The 23,888-nt window shown below is 41.4% G+C and overlaps 4 protein-coding genes and 3 long non-coding RNA genes across 12 annotated transcripts, besides 1 other annotated feature; 5 read left to right on the top strand and 2 right to left on the bottom strand.

The window, feature by feature from the left end:
* Positions 1–1,024: 1,024 nt before the first annotated feature.
* CG30447 (uncharacterized protein) lies at positions 1,025–1,909 on the bottom strand. 3 transcript variants are annotated; one of them, NM_001169741.3, is made up of 2 exons: positions 1,855–1,909; positions 1,025–1,777 (listed from the first exon to the last, which is right to left on the bottom strand). In NM_001169741.3, exon 2 carries the CDS (start codon positions 1,770–1,772, stop codon positions 1,248–1,250), a length of 525 nt encoding a protein of 174 aa, NP_001163212.1. In that variant the 5' UTR covers positions 1,773–1,777; positions 1,855–1,909; the 3' UTR covers positions 1,025–1,247. The 3 variants fall into 3 exon arrangements, with proteins under 3 accessions (NP_001163212.1, NP_001246440.1, NP_725930.1); NM_001259511.2 differs by having other exon boundaries at positions 1,025–1,774; NM_166377.4 differs by having other exon boundaries at positions 1,025–1,781; positions 1,855–1,882.
* Positions 1,910–1,973: 64 nt separating this feature from the next.
* Positions 1,974–2,178: a mobile genetic element.
* Positions 2,179–2,290: 112 nt separating this feature from the next.
* On the top strand, positions 2,291–3,374 carry CG42691 (uncharacterized protein). 2 transcript variants are annotated; one of them, NM_001202053.3, is made up of 4 exons: positions 2,291–2,533; positions 2,581–2,675; positions 2,727–2,883; positions 2,942–3,374. In NM_001202053.3, the coding sequence occupies exons 1-4, from the start codon at positions 2,434–2,436 to the stop codon at positions 3,010–3,012; spliced, it is 423 nt and encodes a 140-aa protein (NP_001188982.1). In that variant the 5' UTR covers positions 2,291–2,433; the 3' UTR covers positions 3,013–3,374. The 2 variants fall into 2 exon arrangements, with proteins under 2 accessions (NP_001188982.1, NP_001261099.1); NM_001274170.2 differs by having other exon boundaries at positions 2,818–2,883; positions 2,942–3,044.
* On the top strand, positions 3,228–4,842 carry CG42690 (uncharacterized protein). 2 transcript variants are annotated; one of them, NM_001316429.1, is made up of 7 exons: positions 3,228–3,524; positions 3,572–3,666; positions 3,719–3,875; positions 3,936–4,265; positions 4,319–4,413; positions 4,474–4,624; positions 4,687–4,842. In NM_001316429.1, exons 1-4 carry the CDS (start codon positions 3,425–3,427, stop codon positions 3,995–3,997), a joined length of 414 nt encoding a protein of 137 aa, NP_001303358.1. In that variant the 5' UTR covers positions 3,228–3,424; the 3' UTR covers positions 3,998–4,265; positions 4,319–4,413; positions 4,474–4,624; positions 4,687–4,842. The 2 variants fall into 2 exon arrangements, with proteins under 2 accessions (NP_001303358.1, NP_001188981.1); NM_001202052.2 differs by lacking the exons at positions 4,319–4,413; positions 4,474–4,624; positions 4,687–4,842 and having other exon boundaries at positions 3,936–4,147.
* On the top strand, positions 3,228–4,842 carry CG43195 (uncharacterized protein). Of its 2 annotated transcripts, NM_001259509.4 has the most exons (7): positions 3,228–3,524; positions 3,572–3,666; positions 3,719–3,875; positions 3,936–4,265; positions 4,319–4,413; positions 4,474–4,624; positions 4,687–4,842. In NM_001259509.4, exons 4-7 carry the CDS (start codon positions 4,166–4,168, stop codon positions 4,755–4,757), a joined length of 417 nt encoding a protein of 138 aa, NP_001246438.1. In that variant the 5' UTR covers positions 3,228–3,524; positions 3,572–3,666; positions 3,719–3,875; positions 3,936–4,165; the 3' UTR covers positions 4,758–4,842. The 2 variants fall into 2 exon arrangements, with proteins under 2 accessions (NP_001246438.1, NP_001246439.1); NM_001259510.3 differs by lacking the exons at positions 3,228–3,524; positions 3,572–3,666; positions 3,719–3,875 and having other exon boundaries at positions 4,104–4,265; positions 4,346–4,413.
* Positions 4,843–8,560: 3,718 nt separating this feature from the next.
* On the top strand, positions 8,561–9,223 carry lncRNA:CR43421 (long non-coding RNA:CR43421). The gene has a single exon (NR_048168.1). It is a non-coding gene; the product is annotated as a long non-coding RNA:CR43421 (long non-coding RNA).
* Positions 9,224–14,109: 4,886 nt separating this feature from the next.
* Positions 14,110–14,610, bottom strand: lncRNA:CR44627 (long non-coding RNA:CR44627). The gene has a single exon (NR_124638.1). It is a non-coding gene; the product is annotated as a long non-coding RNA:CR44627 (long non-coding RNA).
* Positions 14,611–23,259: 8,649 nt separating this feature from the next.
* On the top strand, positions 23,260–23,610 carry lncRNA:CR44626 (long non-coding RNA:CR44626). Its single transcript, NR_124637.1, has one exon. It is a non-coding gene; the product is annotated as a long non-coding RNA:CR44626 (long non-coding RNA).
* Positions 23,611–23,888: the final 278 nt, after the last annotated feature.

Below are 23,888 nucleotides of genomic sequence, written 5' to 3'. Positions count from 1 at the left end.
GAGATCCAAAATAAATTTAGATGTCATATAGATATGTCTATATGGGTTTATTAAAAACTAATTTAAATTTTTATTTTCTTCAAACGGAAAAGCATTTTGTTACGGGTTCGTTCTACGGTATTTTCAACCAGTGTTTCCCGTTTATTGGGCCTGCAAATGCCGTGCATGCAGCATATAATAATGTGACACGCCCTCCCAGCACTCATACATGCCCAAAAGGACACCTGAGTCCTTGCTCAGGAATATAAGTTGTTATGAAACAGGGAGCGGGACTTGGCTTGGACCTGGACAAACTTCCGAGGCACCAGGATGTGTCCTTTGCTTTCTGCATTGATTTTGAATTTCCAAGGAAGTAGCGCGGAAACTTGTTAGTCGGCCATCCGCCCATCCAGCCCCCATTTTACCCCTATCCACCACCTCCAACCCCACATAATTCGCTTTGCATGCAGTTTGCAGAAAAGCTGGGGAGACACGAGCCTGGCCCGGGCTATTACGATGGCAAATTGCAATGTAATTAGTTTTTACATTTCTATATAGTCGGCGAACGTATAATTGTGGAAAATGGCATTTCTAGTTAATTAATGGCCTCCTGCCCTCGCCCACTGCAAATGCCAATTGCCCCGCAGCCCCGTAGCCACGAAGTCCCGGTGCTGTGCGAAAACTTTCTGCACATTTGTTGCCGCCTCTCGGCGTGTGCAGTCAACAAAAAAAGTGCACCTGCCACGCCCCCACCCGCCCAGTGTCAACCATTGGCAACTTTGCTTGAATTGCTTAAAAAATTTAATTAAAATTCTGGCATTTTTAGAACCTTACAGTCGTAAAAATATCATCTCAACCCACGCACTTACTAAAATCATAGGGATATCCTGGCAGGGTAGAGACAATTCAGAAAGTGCCTCGAAGTGCAGCAACAGCCACAGGTTGTTGATTAAATTACAAATATGTTTGATTAAAATTGAAAATTTAATGTGCGAAAATGTGCTTACCGTTTGTGCTACCACTTTACATGTTTGAAATACCATTTGAAAGCAAATTCACTTTTATTTAAGAACAAATTCATCAGTTATATCTTACAATAGTGCAACGAATTTGTGCTACAAAAATTTGATTTTAATTTTAAAATAAAAGAAAATATTGTATTTTCTTTGTATAGCTAGGCTTTAACCGATCAACGTAATACACAGAAACACCTTCTATATTCAAACAATTTAGAAATATTTGAAAAATTTGTAAAACAAACAAGTATCCTAATCCAGAGGAATTGGGTCGGAAAATACAAAATTGCGCTTTGAATTATGTTGCATTAGCGGTATAGGCTCCGAGAAGTAGAATGTTCGCATAACTGGTTTCGTAGGCGATTTCTTCTTATATGTGGTTTCTGGCATTTGTGTTTCCTCCACCTCTTTAATGATTCCTATCCGGGACTCATTCTGTATATTCCGGTATTTGCTATACGTAATTTCTTTCCTATTTAAAAGAGCGTACAGACGACGGCGTTTCATGATCTTCGACTCTAAGGACTCCGAATAAGTTGGCGGTTCCATCTTTTTGTTGATTTCAGAAGCAAGTATTCTGCTGCACTTAAAATTGTTCCAAACGCGAGTAATAGCCGCACTACCGCCAAAGGACGTGGGTCCCTGGTAAAACGGCGAGCTTAACGTGAAAAGTTGCTTAGTCCCAGAGAATGTTGGATGTGCTGACTCGTTACGTAAGTCGCTACTAGTGGCGTCGCTCATACCCTTCTGAGAAAAATCAAAATCTTTCGACATCATGCCTGCTTACTTTCAGAAGGAAAATAATACGAAAATGATTAGTCTATATGAAAAAGATTCAAAGTTTTCCAAAAAAATATACCTTCCGGAGTTTGATATGTTTCAGCTTGCAATAATACAATCACTAAGACTTGTCTTAGATTTCGAAGCCTACTATGGAAATCACCACAAAACAAGAGAGAATGCTATAGAAGATTTTTTTTGGCAAATGGATAGAAATTTACAACACTAATACAATTTTTAAAAAATATGCAACAATTTTTAAAAATGTGGTCGCGGCACATTTAGGCGGTTTAGGGCGTTAGAGTGTGTGTGGCAAAAATTTTTTTCTGCAAATCGATAAAAATTTACAAGACAAATAAAAACGTAAAAAAATACCAAAACATTTTTCAAAAGTGTGGGCGTGGCTTACTCTACGAGTAACGGGTATAAAAGTCAGTATGGCAACCACCTGCAGTGTTACCCATATTTATCGTGTAAAATTATTCATAGAAACAAAGCGTCTTGGCATTAAATGTCACTTCAAATAATAAAGAAACGGAAAATCATGAATATTTTGATTATGTACTATTTATATTTCGGTAAAAGACGTAAATTGCATAATGAAACATTATCATTGTGATTAAAATCCTCTTATCTTATCACTCATTCAAAAATTGAGATGTGCTGCAATGTGAGTCGCCAATACAGTTGCGTCGTTATAGGAGTGCTGGCCCTTATTGTAGCGTCCTTAGATCTAGGATACCGAACTCATCTGCTAGGTAAAATAGTGCCATATTATGCATTTATATATTAGTTAATTTCGTAGCCACATATGGTTTGAATCGTTGGATACTGGCATCTGTGATTGCCTGGTTGCTCATAATCATGGCCGCAGTTGTTCTGATTGTAGGCGCAATAAAGGCAAGTAATTATTAAAGAAACGAAAAGAAATGTAAATTTTTCTAATTGTAGAAAATAACTACTCTTCTGCTGATTTGGATAATAATCGTACTGATTGTCGGAATTGCTCAAATTTTTATAAAAATTGTGTTATTCACTCCAGCCAAAAACATTCATCCAAGTGACGCATACTATATTCTTGCAGGCGGCTTTATAATACTTCTAATACGTAATTTAACAATTCAAATTTTCTTTTTAGCAATATTTTTACGACAATTTTTTTCCAGTGTTGGTATTTTGTTCCGCATACTACCCTTATGCATACAAACGTGAACTTGAAGAAGAGGAATACGAATAAATTAAATTTTCAATATCAACGTGTCTTTTATGAAACCACATTTGAAATCTACGATTTTCATTTTAGCAAAACTCTTGAGCCACTTTTAATTACTACCATTTTCATTTTTGTAAAATTCTTAGTAACAAATGACATAAGTTTCTGAATATTTCATAACTCTATTTTTGGGTTAACTAACATGTTAGTTGACTTGTATATCAAAACCTGTGTTAAATATCAATGAAAACCAAAGTAATTTGGACTTAAATGTCAAATAATTCTGTAGATATTCTGTATAAATGCTTTTTACATAAAATTTATATTTCTCTTTCCCTTGCAAAATTCATAATGGTGAAAAATAATAACATTCCATCGCATCCTGTAATTTTCGGATTTATAAATTTTGGAATTATTATCTACAGAACCGATTGAGATGTGCTGCAATGCCAACCGCCAGCTATTATGTATCTTTACCGGAGCATTGGCGATACTGATATCAACTTTATGTTTAGGATTCATGCTTTACCGGCTAGGTAAAGTAAGGTTTATAAAAAATATACTATTATAACAATGTTTTTAGGCACGACTGGTATAAACCATTGGGAGGAGGCGTACCTGGTAGCCTGGGCTGTCATTATTTTAGCAGCGGTACCTCTAATTGTAGGAGCAATAAAAGCAAGTAAGCGCGAAGTAATAAATATCCAATATTACCCATGTCCTGTTTTAGGAAATTCGCTATCTTTTGGTGATTTGGATAGTAGTCGCTTTAATAAGCGGCATTTCTCTGATAGTTATTCAAATAGAAATGTTTCATAGCTTTTTTCATAAGGATCCTGATACAGCCTTTCATATTCTCGGTGGTATAGTCATTATAGTTTTCGTATGTATGTTAACGTAGTTGTATTATAATTTTCATTTTAATAATAAAAAATTTAATTTTTCAGTATTGCTCTGCTGTTTTCTATACTTCCCATATACGTATGCGCGTGAGCTGGAAGGAGATTAATACGGATAAAACGGATAAAAAATATCCAGTGTCTTGGACTTAAATTTCAAACAAAATTATCAGTTTGAAACCATTTTTTTTTTTTTGTATATTTTTAGTTGCTTAAATCAAATGTTGTTTCCTGTGGATATATGGGAAATACTTTAAAATTGGAAAAATAAAACTACAATGTGCTTGAATGCGAACCAAAAGCCTTGTTGCGTGATAATTGCCTTGGTTGCGATTTTTGTCGGAACTATAGAGACATCTTACGAGTGCTTTCATTTAGGTAAGAATTATTCTACTATAAAGCTACCAAAATAATATCTGCATTATATTTAGCCTTGCATGGTATGAACAATTGGTTAGTGGCAGCATTGATCGCATGGATTCCCATTTTTATTGCTGCAATTTTTCTGATTATTGGTGCACTTAGGGTAAGTATTCGCTAGTAAAGACAATCTATGTTTAATTTAAGATACAAATGTTTTCTCAAGGAAATACCTATTCTTCTGCTTATCTGGGTAATAGTGTCACTGATTTGCGGAGGTGCTTTGATAATTATAAAGATCGGATTGATGATATACCTGAATAGGCTTCGTATATATCTAGATATTGTGGTCGCCATTTTGAATGTAATATTTTTAAGTTAGTCAATTGGAACTAAAATTTTCGCTAGTATATGAATAATACGACCAATTTTTTTTCAGTGCTGGTCTTCGTTTGGGCGGCCTATCCTTATGCATACATGCGTGAACTGAAGGAGCAGCAAATGATTTGAAATTATCACTTGGGCGTAGATGATGGAAATATCATAAATAATGGCAGTGCTGAAATTATTAAGAAATATTACTGAGCCCATTTATAAAAACTTCTTTATATTATGTAATTTCCAAAAAGGGGGAATTTTGGTTATATATTTTTAACAATGATCAATAAACGTTAAGCCACGTTTGTCTGTCCGCTTTTACTAAAAATCAACATACAGACTGTGCGATATTCCGACTCTGTTGCATGACTTCAGTTTTTTTTATTAAACAAATAGCAGCCAGTGACCAGGGGATGCGAATTTGCATAAAATAACAGAGGCAATAACAATGGGTGACAACAAATCAAATGCAAATGGTAAACCGACCGCAAATAGAAAGTGAAAATCAAATACAAAACGCTACCGTTTATTTCTGTGCTTTCGTATCTCGGCACTTTCTGGCCGATTTTTGGGTCTTTTGTGTTTATTTGTCGGGCGACTAATTTAAATAAACATTTGTTTGCACAAAGGCTTTAATACGTTTGGCAAATGACTTCCTGAATTGTGTGCTGCATATACCAGGGTACCAGCCCAACTGTTGGCTACTCGGATTGCATAATCAGTGAGACAAATGCCGTGGATTATGAAATCCTTCGCTCACAGCCTGCAAACCCAGCAGAAAACACGAGCACTGCGGAGACGCCACCGAGCTGTGCAACAACCTGTCGCATATTTAAAGCGATTAACGGCACGATTTTAGCCGCTGACTGCCAGCAGCACCGCAGCAGCAACAGCACAGCAGCAACATTGCAGCAACAACATCGTTGCAGCAACGGTAAGAAAAGCGCAGCAGCAACACGGTGGCAAGGTTCGACCTAAAAATTGAAATTGAAATGCTTTTGGCAGTGCCAACACTCTTTGTCCTGATGTTGGGCCAACGATACTCACTCGAGTTGGGGTATTCCCAATCTGATAATCCTTATCAGTAACTGTAATGGCCGAAAAAATACTAGTTCTTTTAGTTTTTAAATTAAAATAAAAATTGAAAAACAGAAACCTTTACGTTTAAAAAGATTTTACAGTATTAAAATATATTACAGTATTACAGAAGCAATTTACGTAAAAAAAAGTATTTAAAACAAGCATTTTTTAAACGTTTTAAAAGTTTAATGTTCACTTCACTTATATCTTCCAAGCCAAATTAAAGTGTATAACGTAATTAAAACTTTCCTTTGGCCATTTCCTGCTTTTTTGAGGTGTACTTCGTGTCTATAGTGGATAAAAAAAAACATTTGTAAATACCTACAAAGTATTTCCAGCAATGAAACAAATACAAAATAGGCACCGCGTCCGATGCAATTGGAAAATTGTGAAAAATAAAATAATATATTGTGCGCAATACTTGCATACTTGGCCACAAGCCATTGTTGTTGTGAATTCCCCTCCTTTCCATATAGTTCCACAATGAATGACCTATAAATAAAGTTGGCAGCCGAACAACTGAGCCCAGAAATGGCAAACAGCGTGAATTGTGAAAAAAATAAATAATGTGAATATAACAACCACAAGAGCCGGATTTTCAATTGGTTTTCTATCCCTTTTGATTTTCAATCGTCGGTGCTTCGGCTTTCCCACTATTGACTCTTGACCTTACCAGTTTCATTTACAAGTTGCTCTTAAATGGAAGGCAAAGTTAGCAGGGAAAATATATAGTACATAAAGTGGCCAGAGCCTTTATAAAAATTATTGAATTTTCTGGACTCCTAATTTTAATTATTATTATTTTTTTTTTTGTTCTCCAACAAATCTTCGCAATTCAGCCTTGAAATGAGATTTTCATAGATGCAATCTCTTGAGTTCCTGCGCAACGGTATAGAATTCCTTCCCTACTAGCTCCCAGTGACCTCAGGCATTCGGAACGTCCAAATAGCAAAAGCTTTTATCAGCTCCGATTACACACTTTAAGAACAAAAACAAAATTGTCACTTTAAATGCAGTGGAGAAGAACAGGAAGCGTCCTCAAGTGGATGGACACCTGAGCGGATGAGTGCTGTGGTTGCCCCACCGCAACATTGTTGGTAGAAAACCACCGTAACCCAAGCCAGGAGGCAGAACGTAACCCGCCTAGGACATCCAGGACATCCAGCGAGCGCAAGCTAACTCAACTTAAATAAATTTAATTTAATTACCAGTAAAAACCGCATGAGTAACTTCAGCCCGGGATGAGAACATAGCAGAGCGGAGTGGAGCAGACTGTCGTTATCCGGCGAACTGAGATGCCAAGTGGAAGTGGATGAGGAGCACCTGGTGGGTGGGTTTATTTAGGAAATAACATTTTTGTGGCAACACATTTTTGGATTTTATTACGGGGCCCGTGTCAGGATGTTGAGTGCTCCCCACTCTCGGCTGCTCCGTTGAGGTCAACATGCATTTTATCATTTTAAATAGCAAAATGTAGAAAGGCAGCAAAGTTGGAGAGCAGCATCTGGAGGGCACTCGACACTCGGCGATAAATAACCTTAATGTAGTGCCGGGTTACATGTTTAATTACAAGCTGCAAAATCTCAAAGCATACTTTCGGGCGGCGCTGAAAAAAGTGCTCGTGAAAGCGTAGTAGAAAAACGGGCTGCAACGGGCTGTTCGTGTGTGAGTGTGTATCTTGTGTTTGTGCCACCGTTACAGTGTGTGTGTGTGTGACAAGGTCAAGTCGTCACCACTCCCGATTATAATGCAAATTGGCCTCGCAGTGTTTGCACATGTCGGCAAATACTTGAGCAGTGCCACAGAGGTCCTTGAGACGCATTACCCAGTTACACACACACTGTCACAACCCACCCACACAAACACTCATACACTAGGTGAAAGTTCCCGGGCGGCCAAATCAGGGGACTAAGCGGTATGTGCCCATATTTATGACTAGAAAGAATATAGCCAAGGACTTGAGCTAAGTTACCTTAAAACGTTGCAAAAACATTGGATTTTCTGCTTTTGAATTTTAAACTTTCATTTAGCGGTAAGCATCCATATTAAATCCTAATTTTTGTTCTTTTGAGTAATCTGGCTAAGTCGTTACTTGAATGCATTGCATTGCATCGTTTACCAGTCCAGCCTTGGGAAAATCCATTCATCCCTGCCCCGCCTTCACGATCCGTTGCCTGGTAACCTAGTTTAATAAATAAATCGCAGTTTTTTCGTGCCTGCGAATCCCAAATCCCTCCCCCAGGACTCCTGTGTCTTTTTGTCTTCGGCAAGTCATTCATGTGTGCAATCTGTGGGTGTGACTAATTCAATTACAACGCCCAATTGTGCATGCCTCGGTGCTTGTCCCGCCCCACCCCGCGTCCTTCTGCCACCTACCCCCGCCTGGCCCTTCATCTCGAGCGTGATTTTTCATTTCGTTTTCACGCTTTCACCGCGCATGCAGGTATTATTTGGTATGGGAACTGTGAACGAGCATTACTTGGGCATTGGATTGTCGCCTGCTAGCTACTCCGTCTCCAAATCTGAATCCGAGCCACAGCCCACTCCCTGATTTCTATGCAGCGGGACATTCACGTTTCGTGTCACCCCGGGACTTAATTGTTTTTTGTCACACGAGTTATCCTTTTTGGGGCGTATCATGTTCAAAATTGAAATTAACTGACACAGCAGCGGTGGTTGGGTAATGAACATGATTTGTGCAGTGCGAAAATTCTGGGTGGGAGTCGCAGAATCGTTATGCATTTCAGTCACTCACAGGGCTAATAGCTCGGGAAAGGTCTGGGAACCTAAGTAAACAAAAGTGGTTGGGCCTTTGACAGTCACGAAATGGGATTTGTTACACAAACACTGTCAAAAAAAATTAAAAAAGAACATCCATATGACACTAGGAATATTGGCTACGTCAATCAACTGAAAAACCATTAACTAATAGTGCATTACCGACTACCGAACTGAGTTCGCACTGTACCAATGGTTGCGGAAAAGCCTCCGGCTGAGCAAGAAGAAGACCGGTGGCAACACCTTTGGAAAACCCATTTTCCTGGGAGCCGTCGCTGCTGGCACTTCCCCATCATCATCGTCATTATGGGAATGCCTCCTGGTGGGACTATCGGCGGCCCAGCATCTTGATGATCGGAGCAGGAACCAGAGCCATTGCGAAACGTGATTTGTAGGGTCATCATTCAAAAGGCATCGACTACAAGCGCGGCGAGATCTCATCCCAAGCCGAAGCAGTCGCAGCGAAGGAGTCGCTATCCCTGGCCAGCCTGGTCCTAAAATCCAGATGCCCGACGATTCCGAGCAGCAGCCGAAAAGAAAATTAAAATGGTTATACATTCATGTAATTTAACGAAATTCAATTGAATGCCAAGTCACAACAACTGCCCGACCAGGGGCCAAACTAAACTAAAGCGAACTAAACCGAACTCCCAGCTCAGGTCGCATCTGACTTTACAGAGAGAGAAATTAAGCAGCTGGTCAGAAGTGTAAACTATAATATTAAATATTTAAAACACATTACTAAAAAGATTTCATGATTTAAGCCATGTAAGTTCTGATAGGTAATACAAGCTTAGATCCCTATTTATTTGTCAGGAACCAAATATCTCTATACAAGTTTCTCACAGTGCTAATGCGCTGTCTGCGCCGATATTGCCGATGCCAAGCGTGAGATTATCGGCGATTGTATGCAGCGATGATGATGCTGATGAGGATGAGACCGCGGCCGGGACTGCAGTTTTGGCCGGGCCAAAACCACCTTGGCCCATGGCTCCCGTAAGTTGGCAGTGCACTCGAGTGCCGGCTGCAGTCAAGTTCACTTTTCATGCCGGATAAGGAGGAGATGGTGGGCTGGGGTGGGGATCGGATCTCAGACCGCAGTGGCAGTCATTGACTTGGGTTATCGCACGCCAAAAACGACAAAACAGTTGCATGCCCAAGCCCAGGCCCGAATCCATAGCCCAAGTTTAAGCCCAGAACCTTGGTTAACTTGGAGTCCCAGGGCCCAGCGCTATCTGCATGCGATCAAATTTCCTGGGCTTCTGTTGCGGCGAGGCGGCGGTGATCATATTGAGCCCGCTTTTGACATTTTGGACATTTGAACCTTTTACTTTTTGGGTACCAGTATGCGAGCACACGATTTCCAGCTTCGGCTTGGGCTTCCAGGAATCGCGCGAATCAAATCGAAATCCAGCCTGAAAGGCAAAGCGGCTCTCCTCCGACGTATGTTTTGTATTCGCCCTGACATTGATTGAGAAATTGATTTAAAAATCGTTTTTGCTGCGCTGATTCTGATTCCGATTTCGATTCCGACCGGGCCTGAAATGCAGATCCCGGCTGAGATTACATCTCTGGCAGGCGCTTCGTTGACTGATCCGTCCAGTTAACTGGTCGTGAGTGCCCTTCAAATTGCTGAAGTTTTCGACATTTAGCAGTTTTGATTTAAAAACTTTTTCAGCTTAATTGAATTCGCTGCGAATTGAATGTGTTTTAGCCAGGGACTTCCGCTTGGAGGTCTTGAGAAGTGCAATCACCTGCCAACTGCCTTTATGAAGTGAATTAAAATTCTAAAAGGTATTTGGAATATAAATCTCTAAGAGTATAGTTTAGGCAGTAACACATAATTTCATTTATATAATTTAATATAGATTAGATATATAATCTAGATTTATAGAAAATCGATAGATTAACTGTATTACTTTTTATGATACTTGTTCTTATGTTGTGAACCAAATGTCTAAAAATCTCTTTGAATGACCGCCATGAAATGTATCATTAGAATCTAAGTTGTGCTATGAAAAGCAGTTCCCACAAAAAAAATCCCCAAAACGGAAGGTTAACAGGCCGCATCACATAACTCAAACTATCAACGAGTATGATGAAAAGAGCGCAGATACATATCAAATGAAATATTTTGTTATGCTCATTAAGAACGAAAATGCCGCAGACAAAGCCGGACACTCAACACCCCCGGCCCAAATAATTTATAATGTCTTAATTATTTCTTCAGCAGGCCCAACAAATTGTTTATGAAGTCGGTGAGCGGCAAACTAACATGGCAACACTTCCTCTTGTAGTATAAAGGGGCGGGGCAGTAGGTCCAACTACGCCTATGAAAATGATATGCAGCAGATTAGTGGATGTGATAATTCGTTCGACGCGCTGCTCCCTGGAAACTTTGGTTCCCGTTCCGCTCGAGTGCCTCCAATAAGGCCAAGAACATGCCCGAAAATAAACGAAAAATTAAAGAGAAACTGAGTGGGAGGGGTGGGTGTATATAAAACACAATTTTTCCAGAGCGACCAACTACTAAATTGAAAATTAACATATTTCGGCACTAGATGCTATCGCACTTCGGACTCTGGACTTGCATTTGTTTTCGGCCAGCAAACAAAACATGGAAAGCTGGCAAGAACAGAGGGAAAGGAAAAGGAAAAGACAGCAGCAAAGGTTAATTTAATTTTCCATTTTCCGGCCACTGCCAAGGCAGAAGGAAATTTTTCATTTTTTAAATTGATGGCCGGAGTCGTTGGCTTCCTGTCTTTCTTGGCAATTGTCTTGGCACAAATCTCAAGCCCACCGCAAATTGAAACCACAACGAGCCGTAGCCATTGTCCTTAGCGATTGAATAAGAATTATGCCAAGGATACCACACACACACTCAGTCGGGGACCAGGGACAATTCCTCGTAGATGCCTGTCAAGCCGTTTTGGAGCATTGTGATTAATGTGCTGCTGCTTCTGCTGTTGCTGTTGCTGCCTTTGTTGGCCATCCTGCTGCTCCTTTTGGCCATTGTCTAGGGCTGTAGCCGTTTTGGCATGTTTGTCATTTGGGAAATTGTGCGGTGGCTCTAATGGCAAAGACAAACAGGCAGCAGGTAGCCAGAGGGAGTTGGCCACAATGGCTGGTAAATTCAGGTTCACCAGGAGCTGAGTCGTTCATCTAGGCTCCAGACCGAAAGTCAATACATTTGAGAAGATCTTGCAGGACACTTGGGGGAAATTCTTGATGGATATTTTAAGTAAGGCATTTTTTATTCTTATTATACCTTTAAAAAATTTTTATTTAAAACTAGAATAAAACCACCATTCAAAGGTATTTGAAAAATAATCCAAAAAATAAAGTTATTAAAGAGGTCAAACTTTTTTCTTGGCTCAATGGCAGAAAGTTCTAGTACACTTCCCAGCTTTTAAGTCTAAGACCGCCAATCGCAGGGGGCCCTTGGTGAAGAAGTACCCACTCTAGTGTGTTTCTTCCATTCACTGGCCCGTCATTAAGTCGAGCAGTCAGTCAGTCGCAAAGTCGGTCGGTTGACTGATCGCCATTGCCATTCTGATCTCCATGGTCGTTGCGCAAGCGCATCGAGGGCAGTCATCGCCGACATTGTAGACGAAGTTCGGAGCTGAAAGCCATGTTGATGGGGATGAGGATGAGGCAGCTCCTTGAAAGCAGCGACGTCGTTTTGGTGCAAAATGTTTGCAGCGAAACCTGCAATTACCATCGCCAGCTTTGATAGCTTCTTGCCGGCCATTTCGTGTTGCAGCGCTCTTTGCTAGGTTTTGCAGGCATTTAGTCTTTGTTTCGACAGCATTGGGTGCCCCAGCCGACAGCAAAAGCAGCAGGATGCAGTCCAGCTCCTAGTCGGAGCAGCTGGATCTCCAACGAGCTGGAGATGGAGATGGCTGCCTGGTAGCTGGTCAGTTGATGTGTTGTTGAGTACTTTTAATTTGCATGCTGTTAATGGTGTTGCTTCATATTAGGCCATGGTCAGTCGAAAGCAATTCTGCCGGGATGGCACCCAGAAAAATTATATAAATAATGTTTTCGATAGTAAGGATTCGTTTAGCAATAAAACAATGTAACCAATATTGATTTAATATATGATATTTATATATTTTCATGTAATATTGTATTTTTTATTTGCAGCCAGATTTTAAAAATTGATTTATAGATATAGTTTCAGATAGAGTTTTTCTCTGTGTGGAATACCAATACAATATGACAGGATTGCAATCGAAATACCTCAGTTCGAAGTAAATTAAGCAGAAGTAAGAAGTAAAGAACACAGAAAGGAGCTGGAATCCCTATACTACAATGTACTAGGTAGTTGATCGTAAATCCGAAGAGTGGTTCCCCTGCTCTTCTTGTCCGTTAAATTAATCGCAAGGCTCTTTCATTTGCCATTAACAGTTATCCCGCCTGGGGGGCATTATTTCACAGCAAAACGGCAATCGAATTGTGAACCGATCTCCCCTCGCTGTGACAGCCAGATTGCCGCTCTAATGGCCACATTCATGCCTATATGCACATGTCAGTTGGCCCAAAAAGATGCGGCAACGATAACCCAATGGGAATGACACAAGTTTTGGGTTGCAGGAGGAGCCAGAGCGGCTTGAGCACGGCGAGAACAGAACAGAAATTGCAATTGAAGTTAATTTCAACAAATTGCATGCCAAAATGTGTTAAAGGGAAGAAATTCCCAATCCAAGCGAGCGGCTTGGAAAGGGAGCGAAGAAATGGCGATCGCAGCGCTAACTAACTGACTACTTTGGGCCACAAAATGCAGCAGCAAGAGCAGCAGAAGCAGCCGAATGGGCAAAAAATTAAATTACAGGCTTAGTCTTCGATTCGAAAAGTCTGCGAAGTCGGGGAGCTCGGAGCTGCTTCCTCAAGTACACAGAACAAATGCGGGTATCTTAAGAAATAATATATATTTCGTGTTTCAGGTATTAAAATTGGTTTAAGCATCTGAAAATATTTTTCGCAGCTCTTTTAATTCGTTCTCCTGCACAATTATTAGTATATTGGTATATTATATGGGAATTATAAGGGAAATGATTTATATTTTGAAATATTTTTTCTTGTGTGCCGAAGACGGCATGAATGAGTGGCCCGGCCAACTGACTGACTGCCTGACTGACTAACTGACTAACTGAGTGAGTGAGTGACTGGCAGGCCCCTGCGGATGGCCATGGACGTGCAGCGGACTGTGGACGGCGGACGTTGGACAGCGGACTCCGGCGGACGAGGCATCACTTAAGTATCTGCGCTCGCGGTGCCCAGCAGGCTCCGCCCACCAAGCTGCAGCCGTCCTAGCCTAACCGTCTTACCGTCTTAACCCGTTCGCAGGCATCGGGGCGCGAGATTACTCACGCGAATGTAATTTGGCAATTGCTTATTAGCGCTAACGCGCCGCCGCCGCCGCTGACTGCGCCAAGATCGTTGGCACAGTGGTTTTACAAAAAAGATTTAAATAACAAGTCAGTTAAATTGACATAAATTTTGGAAAAACTTTTTTTCAATCTTAGAGACTAGATTATTTTATAAAATCATTCCATAAATGAGATAAACCAAAAACAAATATGGTTTTCCATGTACTCTTTATACTTAAACGATAATTCCTAGCATTCCAAGTTGTCTTGTATTAATTCCAAAGAAATCGTTAATCGAAAGCAGTGTGCAATGGCCCCGGCAATCGAACCACTTATATCACCTTCTTGTTAGAACGAGTGGCGGACCAGCCGACTGTCGATCCTCGATCCTCAATCCTGAGTTCTCGATCGGCGGGTCTGGTCTTCTTGGCCTCTTCCACGATGGAGGCAACCATTGCGCAATGTGATGTGCAGGAGAGGACGGGATGGCCGCCGGCAAAAGATGGCACTGTCCGATGACTGTGAATGTGAAGTGCAATAATTTCGTTTTTTATTATTATTACATTTTTCTTGCTTTTGCATTGCGGCGGTTTTCACAACGGGACGGAGGAGCTGATGCCGAGAGTGTTGAAACATTTGCGCGTCATTTGCAGATTCTTTTAATATTATTAAGTTTTGGTGGCTTTTTGGCGGGGCACTTGAAACGAGATTGCAGCGACGACATGGCGGCAGAAATTTGAAGTAACAACGATCGTTGAACCCCCTGGCAATGGGATAATTCAGTTTTTAGTAAGATCTGAGTGGTAATTTTACGACCCCTTCCCATACAGTTTGATATTTAAGGCAATGAGCGCGGTGAACAAGGATGGCCTTAGTTAAGTTTTACGAATACATATATTCGTCTCTGTCGAGCTAAGCTTCCCACAGAGTTCTAGGCCTAAACAACCCCAATCGAGTTTGAAAGAGACCCCGCCCCGCTATAAAGAATGATATTTCTAGCCGGAGGCGTGGATCCCCCAACCACTGAAGTTCCGCCCCGGAGAGCATTAATCCAGAACAACTGCAAATTATCCTAACTGGTCCACTTTGAACTGACAATTAAAGAGACGATGGCGGCCTGCGGTGTAATTCAATCTGCATATGGAACGGCGAATCTGGATGGGGGGCACTGGCAAATGGAATCGCAGGGAGATCCAAAAATGAGCTAGACAAAAGGAACTTTGCCCGAAAATAGAGCGAAATGCAAAAAGCGTGTACCACAGCCAAAGAGCCAAAGAACCAAAAATCCAACGAACCAAAGAACAGGGCCCAAATGGCTGGAAATTCTGTCAAACGAAAATACGGGCGTAGATTTCTATTAAAGCGATTCGGACGGACAATCGACCTTTTGTCTTTTGTAATTTTATGCGACAATTTTTTCCTTTCGCCCGGCTCCTTTTTCGGAGGTAAATTAGAATAGGGCCAAGGAGGGAGCCTACTACAAAGCATTTAAGGAATGCTGGGCAAAAAGTATTGAATAACATTTTGATATGCTTAGAATTCGGTTTGAAATTCGAATGGATATGCCAAATGTCAACGGCAGCTGCGTGTTTCCCTCTCAACCTGCCCCTTTTATCCAACAAAAAAAAAAAAGAAAATATAATGGAATGAAAAGAAAAACAAATTAAATGGAGAAGGCGGAAAAGATATGGACGCTGAAGTGCAATTGAATGGAAATGAAGGCCACGCCTTCCTTTTTGGGGCGGGAAGCACTAGAAAAAAAAAACTCTAACCGCTGACCACGCAAAACACATTAAAATTCAAATGCTTTGATATACCAATTAATTTTTTACCCTCGAGATACAACTTGAAGAACTTTGGTATCAGAGTTTGGAGCTTGGAGCCTGGAGTTTGAAGTTGGCTTGCCTCAATTAAATGCAACGAGACGCGATAACAAGATTATCCGCCGCAGACATCTTGAGACAATATCTATAAGCCATAAAAAGTCAGGACAGCACCGCAACAGCATTCCGCTTTCCCAGTTGCCAAATTGGCATTTTGGCAATGAAACGCAAATGTTGCCGGCAAAGTTGTCCTCGTCGTCGTCGTTCTCGACGTCTTGTCATTGATTTGAATTTTATGCGCACGCAAGAGGCGACCAGGAAAAAGCGAATTTCCTGGCCAACTCACAGCCTTATTTGTCAGGCCAAGTTGCCCGTTGCCTGTTGCCTTTTGCCAATCCCGGCGATCTGTTTTGACTGCTACAATTTTGGCAAGTACCCTGTGTTGAACTCTGAAGTGGGCGAAAGGGGAAGTCATGACTCAACCGCTGTAGTGCGGATAATTCCAGGCATCACAAACTTGAATTAAATGCAGATTTATATTTGATAAATGTCAATTATTTCAGAATCGATTGAATTGCCTTTTAATATCGAATCAAAAAACTCGGTTTTGGTTTAAAAAATGTCTGATCACTAATTGACAATTTCGTTCGAGAATAAAATAGTTAAATTGTCAATTTATTTTATTTAGTTCATAAATTGTTATATCTATCGATATCTGGTTTTTCATTTGATTCTTGATTACGAAATTTCCCAAGCATTACAAATTATTATTAATAGCTAAATCGAACATGAATTAAATCTAATCTAAAGCTTAAATTATTTTCCATTCTCTCTGCTCGTAAACCAATCCATTTGCCCAAGGTATATTTACCCAAGCACAAATTTAGGCATTATTCTTGGCTCTAAATCGGATTAGTGCACCGGCAAGTGTCATGTGCAATTGTCTCCTTGTCTGCTGACCTTATCGCGGTCTTCCTTCGACTTCGGCTGTCTTGTGAGCTCTGCAGAATGCAGAGGAGCAGTGCTAACAACCTAAGCCAATCCCAGGCTTGCCAAAATCCAAAAAAGAAGCCGACAGACAACCGCGAAAAACTAGTTTTCTGCGACTTACCCAACTCGAGCTGCCAGACATTTCTTCCCTCGAATCCCCTCAACTTGAACTCAGGGCGCATCAAGTGTTCGCCGAGGCTTGTTAAAGTTCATTTTCGATGCAACGAGCTGCAATAATGCATAATTGTGCTCATTAGTCTTTTTGGGGCCAACGATCGTGTATGAATTTAAATTTTAGCGCGGCCAGCCGAGCTGACAAGCCAGAATGCCTGGCAAAAGGCAGTTGAGCGGGCCCTAAATAAATACAATTGGACAGCAATGGTCTGGACTGGATCGGCTGGAAATGAGTTGAGCTCAGCTGAACCAAGCTGCACTTTGAAAAAATATATTAAAACTGTTAAGCCTATTCTCTAAAAAACATAAAATAAATATGACAACAAAATTTTGTAAAAGGTCGATTTAATAGCAACACAATAAATCAAATTGTATGAAAAAAAATCTTGGTCTGGCAATTTTTAAAAATTTAAAACCACACTCTTTACCAACTGAAAATAATTTTCCGTGTGATCTGAATTGGCGATCGCGTCGTCGGCGCGAACTTGAAACATTTGCGCACAGGATTTACGCGTCCAGTTAAATTTACGACTGCGCACCTTTGCATGAAATTGACGTGGCATTTTATTTAACTCCCCACTCCCTCGGTTTTCTGGCGGTCCGGAGGTCAGGACGAATGTGGACCGGATCGAGTGCGAGTGTGTGTGGGTAATATCCGCGGAGTACACAGCTTGTTAAGTGATTAATCAGCGCCAGATATAATTTGTGTCTGCGTTAATTTTTTCTTGCGAATAAAGCCTCCTTGTCGGATGTCTGGATTGGACGATCCGCGGGAGGAGTCTCGTGTAAATTAGGACTTGGCCACCAGTTGGCTTACGAAGTTAAATTTGGTAATGGAGGATTCACAGGCAGAGTGGACGTGTGAAATTACCGACAGAATTATGCCTGCATTTTGGCAACTTCTTAAGCCAGAGCGGCTCTTTTGCAGCAGGGCCTAATTCGAGGAGGAAAATCATTGCTCATAGGATGTAAATGATTTCGTTTTCTTATACATTTTTCCTGTGAGAATATTAGGTATCATTTAATCATAATCAAACAATCAAGCTGATGACAGATGTACAGGGCGCTTGAACAATTTTGATTTCCCAATAAAGTGTGCTAATCAACCACGACTGACATTAACCAACACAACCGGAACAGTATATGAAACGAAATGCAATTATGGACTCCTCTGAATAAATCATCGCATAAGCAATGAGGTTCTCTCGGCCATTCCGTGTACATATGTACGCATTGAGAGGCACTGAACTGCGCGGAGTTATGTAAAAGGAGGTCCTTGCTGGAGGATAACTGCTCATTCCCTGGCCGCCAGCGAGTTGCTCTCGGATCAATCGAGCTTGGGAATTTGCGGTTCCGAATAAAAGGCAACTGAGGCATGAATTTCGGATGCCTTCGAGGGAAGTGCAGTCAGGCGTTAGATGACATGAAATCTTTCAGAGGGTTGCAGTCGCCTGAGAACCGCTGGCAAAATCGTCACAAACAAGCAAACAAAGCCGGGCAATCTTGTTATCGAAGACGAGGCTGTATAAACTACTTCAGGTAATCTAGGGCTTAGAAATGCTAATCGCCTTTATTTCTGTATATATACGCCGAACAACAAACAAAGGCGACCTTTTCGCTTTGTCACCGTCGTCGCCCGGCTTTTGATAATTGAAACCGTAGAGTTGGTCGGGATGGCAAAAGGATTCTTTGGGTTTTTCCTCTGTTCGATGGGGTTCCTCTATCCGCCTACCCCCTCCATTTGAGTGTCGCTCGTCGAGAGTTATTCGTGCGATTATTCCTGTATCTCTGTGCCATATTGCGGTAGAGGTGGGACATTACCAGGACCACTCCATCCCACTTCCAGGCACTTCCTTTGCATAGGAGTCAGCCCCTAAAACGCTGTTCGCTGCTTTTTGATATCGCCTCGGATTTCATGGAGCACCCTTTCCACTTTCCCTCTTCCCTTTTACTCGAAATCGGAAAAGGCAGGCAGTTGTCCTGGCTGCTGTCGCATAATTGCGGGTTGCAGCCAAGGACTTTGATTTTCGGTTGCTTTGCCGCGGTTTTTCTCTTTTTCCGTGTGTTTCGGATTTCAGTTTGTCTAGTTATCCTTGGTCCTGGCATCAGATGCGTTTTTATTTGTTTGCTATCTTTGTCTCTGCGCCAACATCATCAACGACATCACCATCACCATCGTTTCGCTCAACAATTTTCCGCTTGACATTCAAGATTTTAATCGTTCGCGTTTGCCATAACTGGATTCTTGGGGTTTAGCATTTGAACAGTCTCAAGTTTCGTCTGGGGCGGAAGAATCCACCACTTTGATTATTGACAGGAAAACATTGACGCGGTTATATTATACACCTAAATGAATACATATAGGTTATACTTTTATTGCCTTCTTATATTTTAACAAATAAGCTTCTGGTATTATTTCTTTAATTCGTTTCTTTTTACTAAAACAATAAGCTTTCGCTTATGAGATGCATTTTGAATCCCTCACTTAAAGGACCTAATTTGACATTCCGGTTATCCAAAAGTCTTCTCAAGCGTTGACAAAGGATCTGGCGGCTGTCTCATTTAACCCAAGTGCCCATTTCCGCGTTACGTTTTGGCCAAGAGCTCATTACGCGCTCCATTATATAAGGGGAGGTCACAACGAAAGACAAACACAATGCCAAAAAATTAAAAGCGAAATTAAACACATTCAATTATATTTTGAGAGCAATTTTTCACAACGCAAAGTTGGCCGACAACCCCGTGGGCGAAAGGTAGAAAGTTATCCCTGTTGCCTGTTGGGTTGCCATTAACGTTACGTACAGTTCGCCACCCTCGATTCTGACCCGGAATAAAGCTTTGTTTTCGGCGGCTTGTGGGGCAGGTGGGCACCCCAAAAATATGGACGAGTAATGCCGAACATCAGCGCTTATAACTGTGCCGATTATGAAGTTAATTTATCAGCAACGGGGGGGATGAGCAGCCAGCAAGTCAGTCAGTCAGTCGCTCATTCATTCATTCATTCAGTCACTGTCAGCCGGGCGGGGATTATGGCCAGGTTTTCAAAGGCAAAGCATGGGGGGGAAGTGGTTGGCTTTTTGGTTGCCATTCTGGATTGAGCCATTTGCTGGGGCGGACATTCATTAAGCCATCAAATTGCTGAAGACAAATTTACCCAGTCAAATGAATAAGTGAGCAGGTAACGAGGGCAGCTAGTTCAGTTTGTTAGTCACCATCATTGTTTTTATATAAAAGTTGGTAGTACTCCCCGTTCTAAAGCTTAAAGCTGCCCCAAATAGTTGTGTGGGAAGTTCCTTTAACTTGTAAGCAGTTGGCAAAGTTCTGCTCCTTGGTAACTTTTTGCGACTGCTCCACCCCGCTCTTTGTTCACTTGCAGAAATTCCTGCTTCAATTTACTTTCAACATGCTTTTTCAAGGAGTTTTCCTTTCCTTTTTTTGTTGCTTTCCGGGTATCCTGGCGCACACATACATGCGGGGACTAGAGCCTTAACGATAAGACGCACGCACACTAAGATGGCTGGCTGGGTGGTTTTAGTGGGTGGCTGTGTCGTAGACATTACCGCAGCCACGAGCGTGTTTTACGTTCATCTGTCTACTTAACGTTGCAGGACTCATCCCCAGATCCTGTTGGTAGGACCTCCCCTTTCCTCTTACTCATTCCCCCTCATCCTTGCCGTCGTCGTCTGCGTTTTAACGTACTAATCCTTGCTTTTATCTCTTGTTTGACTTTTGCTACGCGCACTCCATACACTGGCTCATTTAATGTCATTGTCGCTGCCGCCTCGCCGCCATTTTCCCCCTTCTTCCCCGGTCTGGCCACCTTTACACGCTTCTCCCACTTTTCCGCTCCGCTCGCAATCCTTTCCAAATATTTGTCAATTTGTATGCGCAAGTTTCTTTTCAATTCGCGCCACACGGCGTATGCGTGTCATAAGCGTTTCTTAAAGTGTTTGTCCTGGAGCCTTGATTTCGCTGCTGCTGGGAAAGTGTTTGTTCGGGTTTTCGCTCATCGCATTTGGATTTTCATTTATTTACCTTTCATCTTTTGCAGCATTTTTACCGTTTCTGGTCGTATATTTCATTAATCAACGGCACGTGACCGAGTATTAATTTTTAAACCCATCGTGAATTCCGGAGTGGCTAGCTGTTTACTTTTCTATCGTTTCTTGATGATGTTAAAGCACAGGTTCTTGAATTCCTTTAAACAAAAAATACCCCTATATATAGGTTATTCTTTAAGTTATTTAATTTCGAGCGTATTAATGTTGATTTTACCTTGGCTTAGCCGGTGTATGCGCGCTAAGTAAACAATTGAACTCAGTATATTAAATTGAATTAGGTTTTTTGTTTACTCCAGCAGAATGAAAGGGATAAGTATAAAAAGTTGGGAATTCATATATTTTCCTCAGTTTCGGGTTCCTTTCCAGTAAAATACCTAATGAGCAACTCTTCTCGTCTGACATACATCCAATACAATAACCCCAAATTGGCGAGATGACAATGACAACGAGCCCTTTTGGCAATCCAAATCACCTTGGGGCTGGATTGCGTATTTATAATTCAGGAAAATTAAAATGGATTAAATGTGAAATTGTGCTGAAAAAGTCAGCCGTTGAAGAGCAGGAAAAGCGGATGTGGATATAGAGTCTCCGATTACCGCTTGCTTATGTGTCTTGCCATTATATAATAGACATTATCAACGCTAATTCAGTTACTTCTTAATTATAAACTACTTACGCTGCGAGCGTAACCAATTTTCTAACTCGGCGGGGGTTGGTAACTGGGATATTCGCTTGGTGCTGGAAAAGCGGATGTTCCGGAAAACTCGGGACACGTGTGCTGTTGTCTCAGCTACAGTTTTTGTTGCATAATTAGCAAACTTGTGTGTAGTTATGATAGATCGGATTACGCCGCCGCTGTGCAACTTTGGACGGCTTCTGCGATGGCCAACCAAATAAGGGAAAACAAGACGAAACTGCCCGGAGGCGACGGGTCGGGACTTTGTTTGCCCAATCTGCTACCCTTTGAGCCCGCGAAACAACTACAATTGGCAACTTACCCGCCCGTCTGGCAAAACACTTCAAGCAGCGAACTTTGATTGAAATATAAAATTTTAATGATGCGGCGGCTGTTGATCCGAGTCCCGCTGCCAGCAGAATAGTCGTTTTATTTCGCTCTTTTATTATTGTAAAAATCGAGGCGAGTACGCAAACAAACGGGCAAACACAAACAAATGGAACTTAAAGAAACAAAGAATATGTACCCAGAATCGTGCTAGGAAATGTCAGGGGGGTTGATAAGTTCCGGGGTTACCCTGATGGCAACTTATAAGACATTTTCGATCAGACAAAAGACAAACAAAACAGGAAAACTGCGTTGTTTTCTATCGCTACTTTAAAATTTATGATGTTTGTGAATCCAAGTAAGGGACAAAATTTCTTTAATGAATTAAGTGTTTGCATACTAATTAAAGGCAATAATACAAGTGCATAGCATCGTTTATTTGTACCTGTTTTGTACATTTTAAACCATCAAATACCTAAAGAAAAAACACTTTATTGCATCGTTTACAATCCACCACTGAAATTCGTTACTGTATTTCTTTACTCGAGCTTTCCCCTCGGTAAAGTACCTTCCTCAGCAGCTGTAATAAAAATCAAATCATCAAACCAAAGAATTCGGATTCTGGTTCAAAGAGCACAAGCGAATGTTAATGGTAAATGAAGTATTAATTAGCATCGAACTACTGTGGGGCACCAATGAGAAAGAAAAACACAGCCATAGAAAAAAACCCGAAATGCGAAAGGGCGTGGCAAGAATACAGTGAATTACTGGAAAGACGAACACACAATACACACAACTGCAAGAAATGATTAATTACGCTCAAGAGTTGCCAGAGTTGCCTTTGAGTATGATTTATTGTAATTTAATTGTGGCACATTATGCGGTCGATTTGGGGTTTGCATTTGAATGGCATTTTTGAGCATGGAAATTGCCAAACAAGATGGAGCAAGATTGAACCGACATCAAAGCCGCTGGCGAAAACTTTTACTTCTCCTGTGGGCAGAGGCGAAACAAAAGCAAATTATCATATCAACGGAACTTGAAGGACCCACAGGAGTTGCTAGGCAGCAGTCCCAATGATGAGAAATGATGACTATAGGTGAACAAAATGTGAGCAAACTGAGCTAAGCTAGCTTTTAAACAGGAAATTAATGTTTCCCACATAAATATGTAGCTTTTAATACTTGAAAGCGTATCTAAAATAATAACACAGTGCTCGTTCAACATGTGAAGTGAACAAAATCATATTCATTCCATCTGCATTTGAATAAACGAAAAGCCAAAATTTGGCTAGACAATAGCCAAGTTGGCGCCTCTTTTAGCGTCCTTGTTTTTGTTTGGCCGTCCGTCTGCCAATCCACCCAGGTGAAAGGAATTATATATTCCCCTGATTATAATTTCATCAGCGGCAACACTAAAGAATCATCGAAGGCACGCCGAAGACAGCCATCCACTTCACTCCGCGCGATGTGGTTGCAATGATTGAGTGGTGGGGCTGCAGGATGCGCCTCTCCCAACATTTTGGCTGGAAGCAGGGGCAGGAGCTGGAGCAGGACCTGTCGTGGCAAGAGCTCCGCATGCCCCAACAAGCTGGCTGGCTGGCAGAAATCAATTGTTCCCATTATTATAATGAGATTACTTACCTACTGAACGACAAAACGTAGTGCCCAGAAAGCAAGCAAGTCCTTCTCCTTTCTTTCTCGACTTTCCCGATAGATATAGATATATAGATGGAAATAGATGTGTAGATGGCAGCTTGCTCTGTGCCGACATTCGCCTGCCAATATAATGACTTTAGTAGTCAGCGGAAAATGCTGGAAAATTGCTAGGCGAATGCTCGAGTGGAACGTTCGTTCGAGTTTCAGGTGCCCTAGTGGCAGCAACCTGAGCAGCAGCAGCAGGAAGCACATTTTTACCTGTTTTCCTTTTTGTTTTTCCCAATGCTGGGGTATTTTCCCCCTACCCGCCCACCTGCCCACCTG

The sequence above is a fragment of the Drosophila melanogaster genome, chromosome 2R (genome assembly GCF_000001215.4).
Source record: "Drosophila melanogaster chromosome 2R".
NCBI lineage: Eukaryota > Metazoa > Arthropoda > Insecta > Diptera > Drosophilidae > Drosophila > Drosophila melanogaster.
Note: the sequence above shows the minus strand (reverse complement) of the source record. Positions and strands in the feature narration are given on the sequence as shown.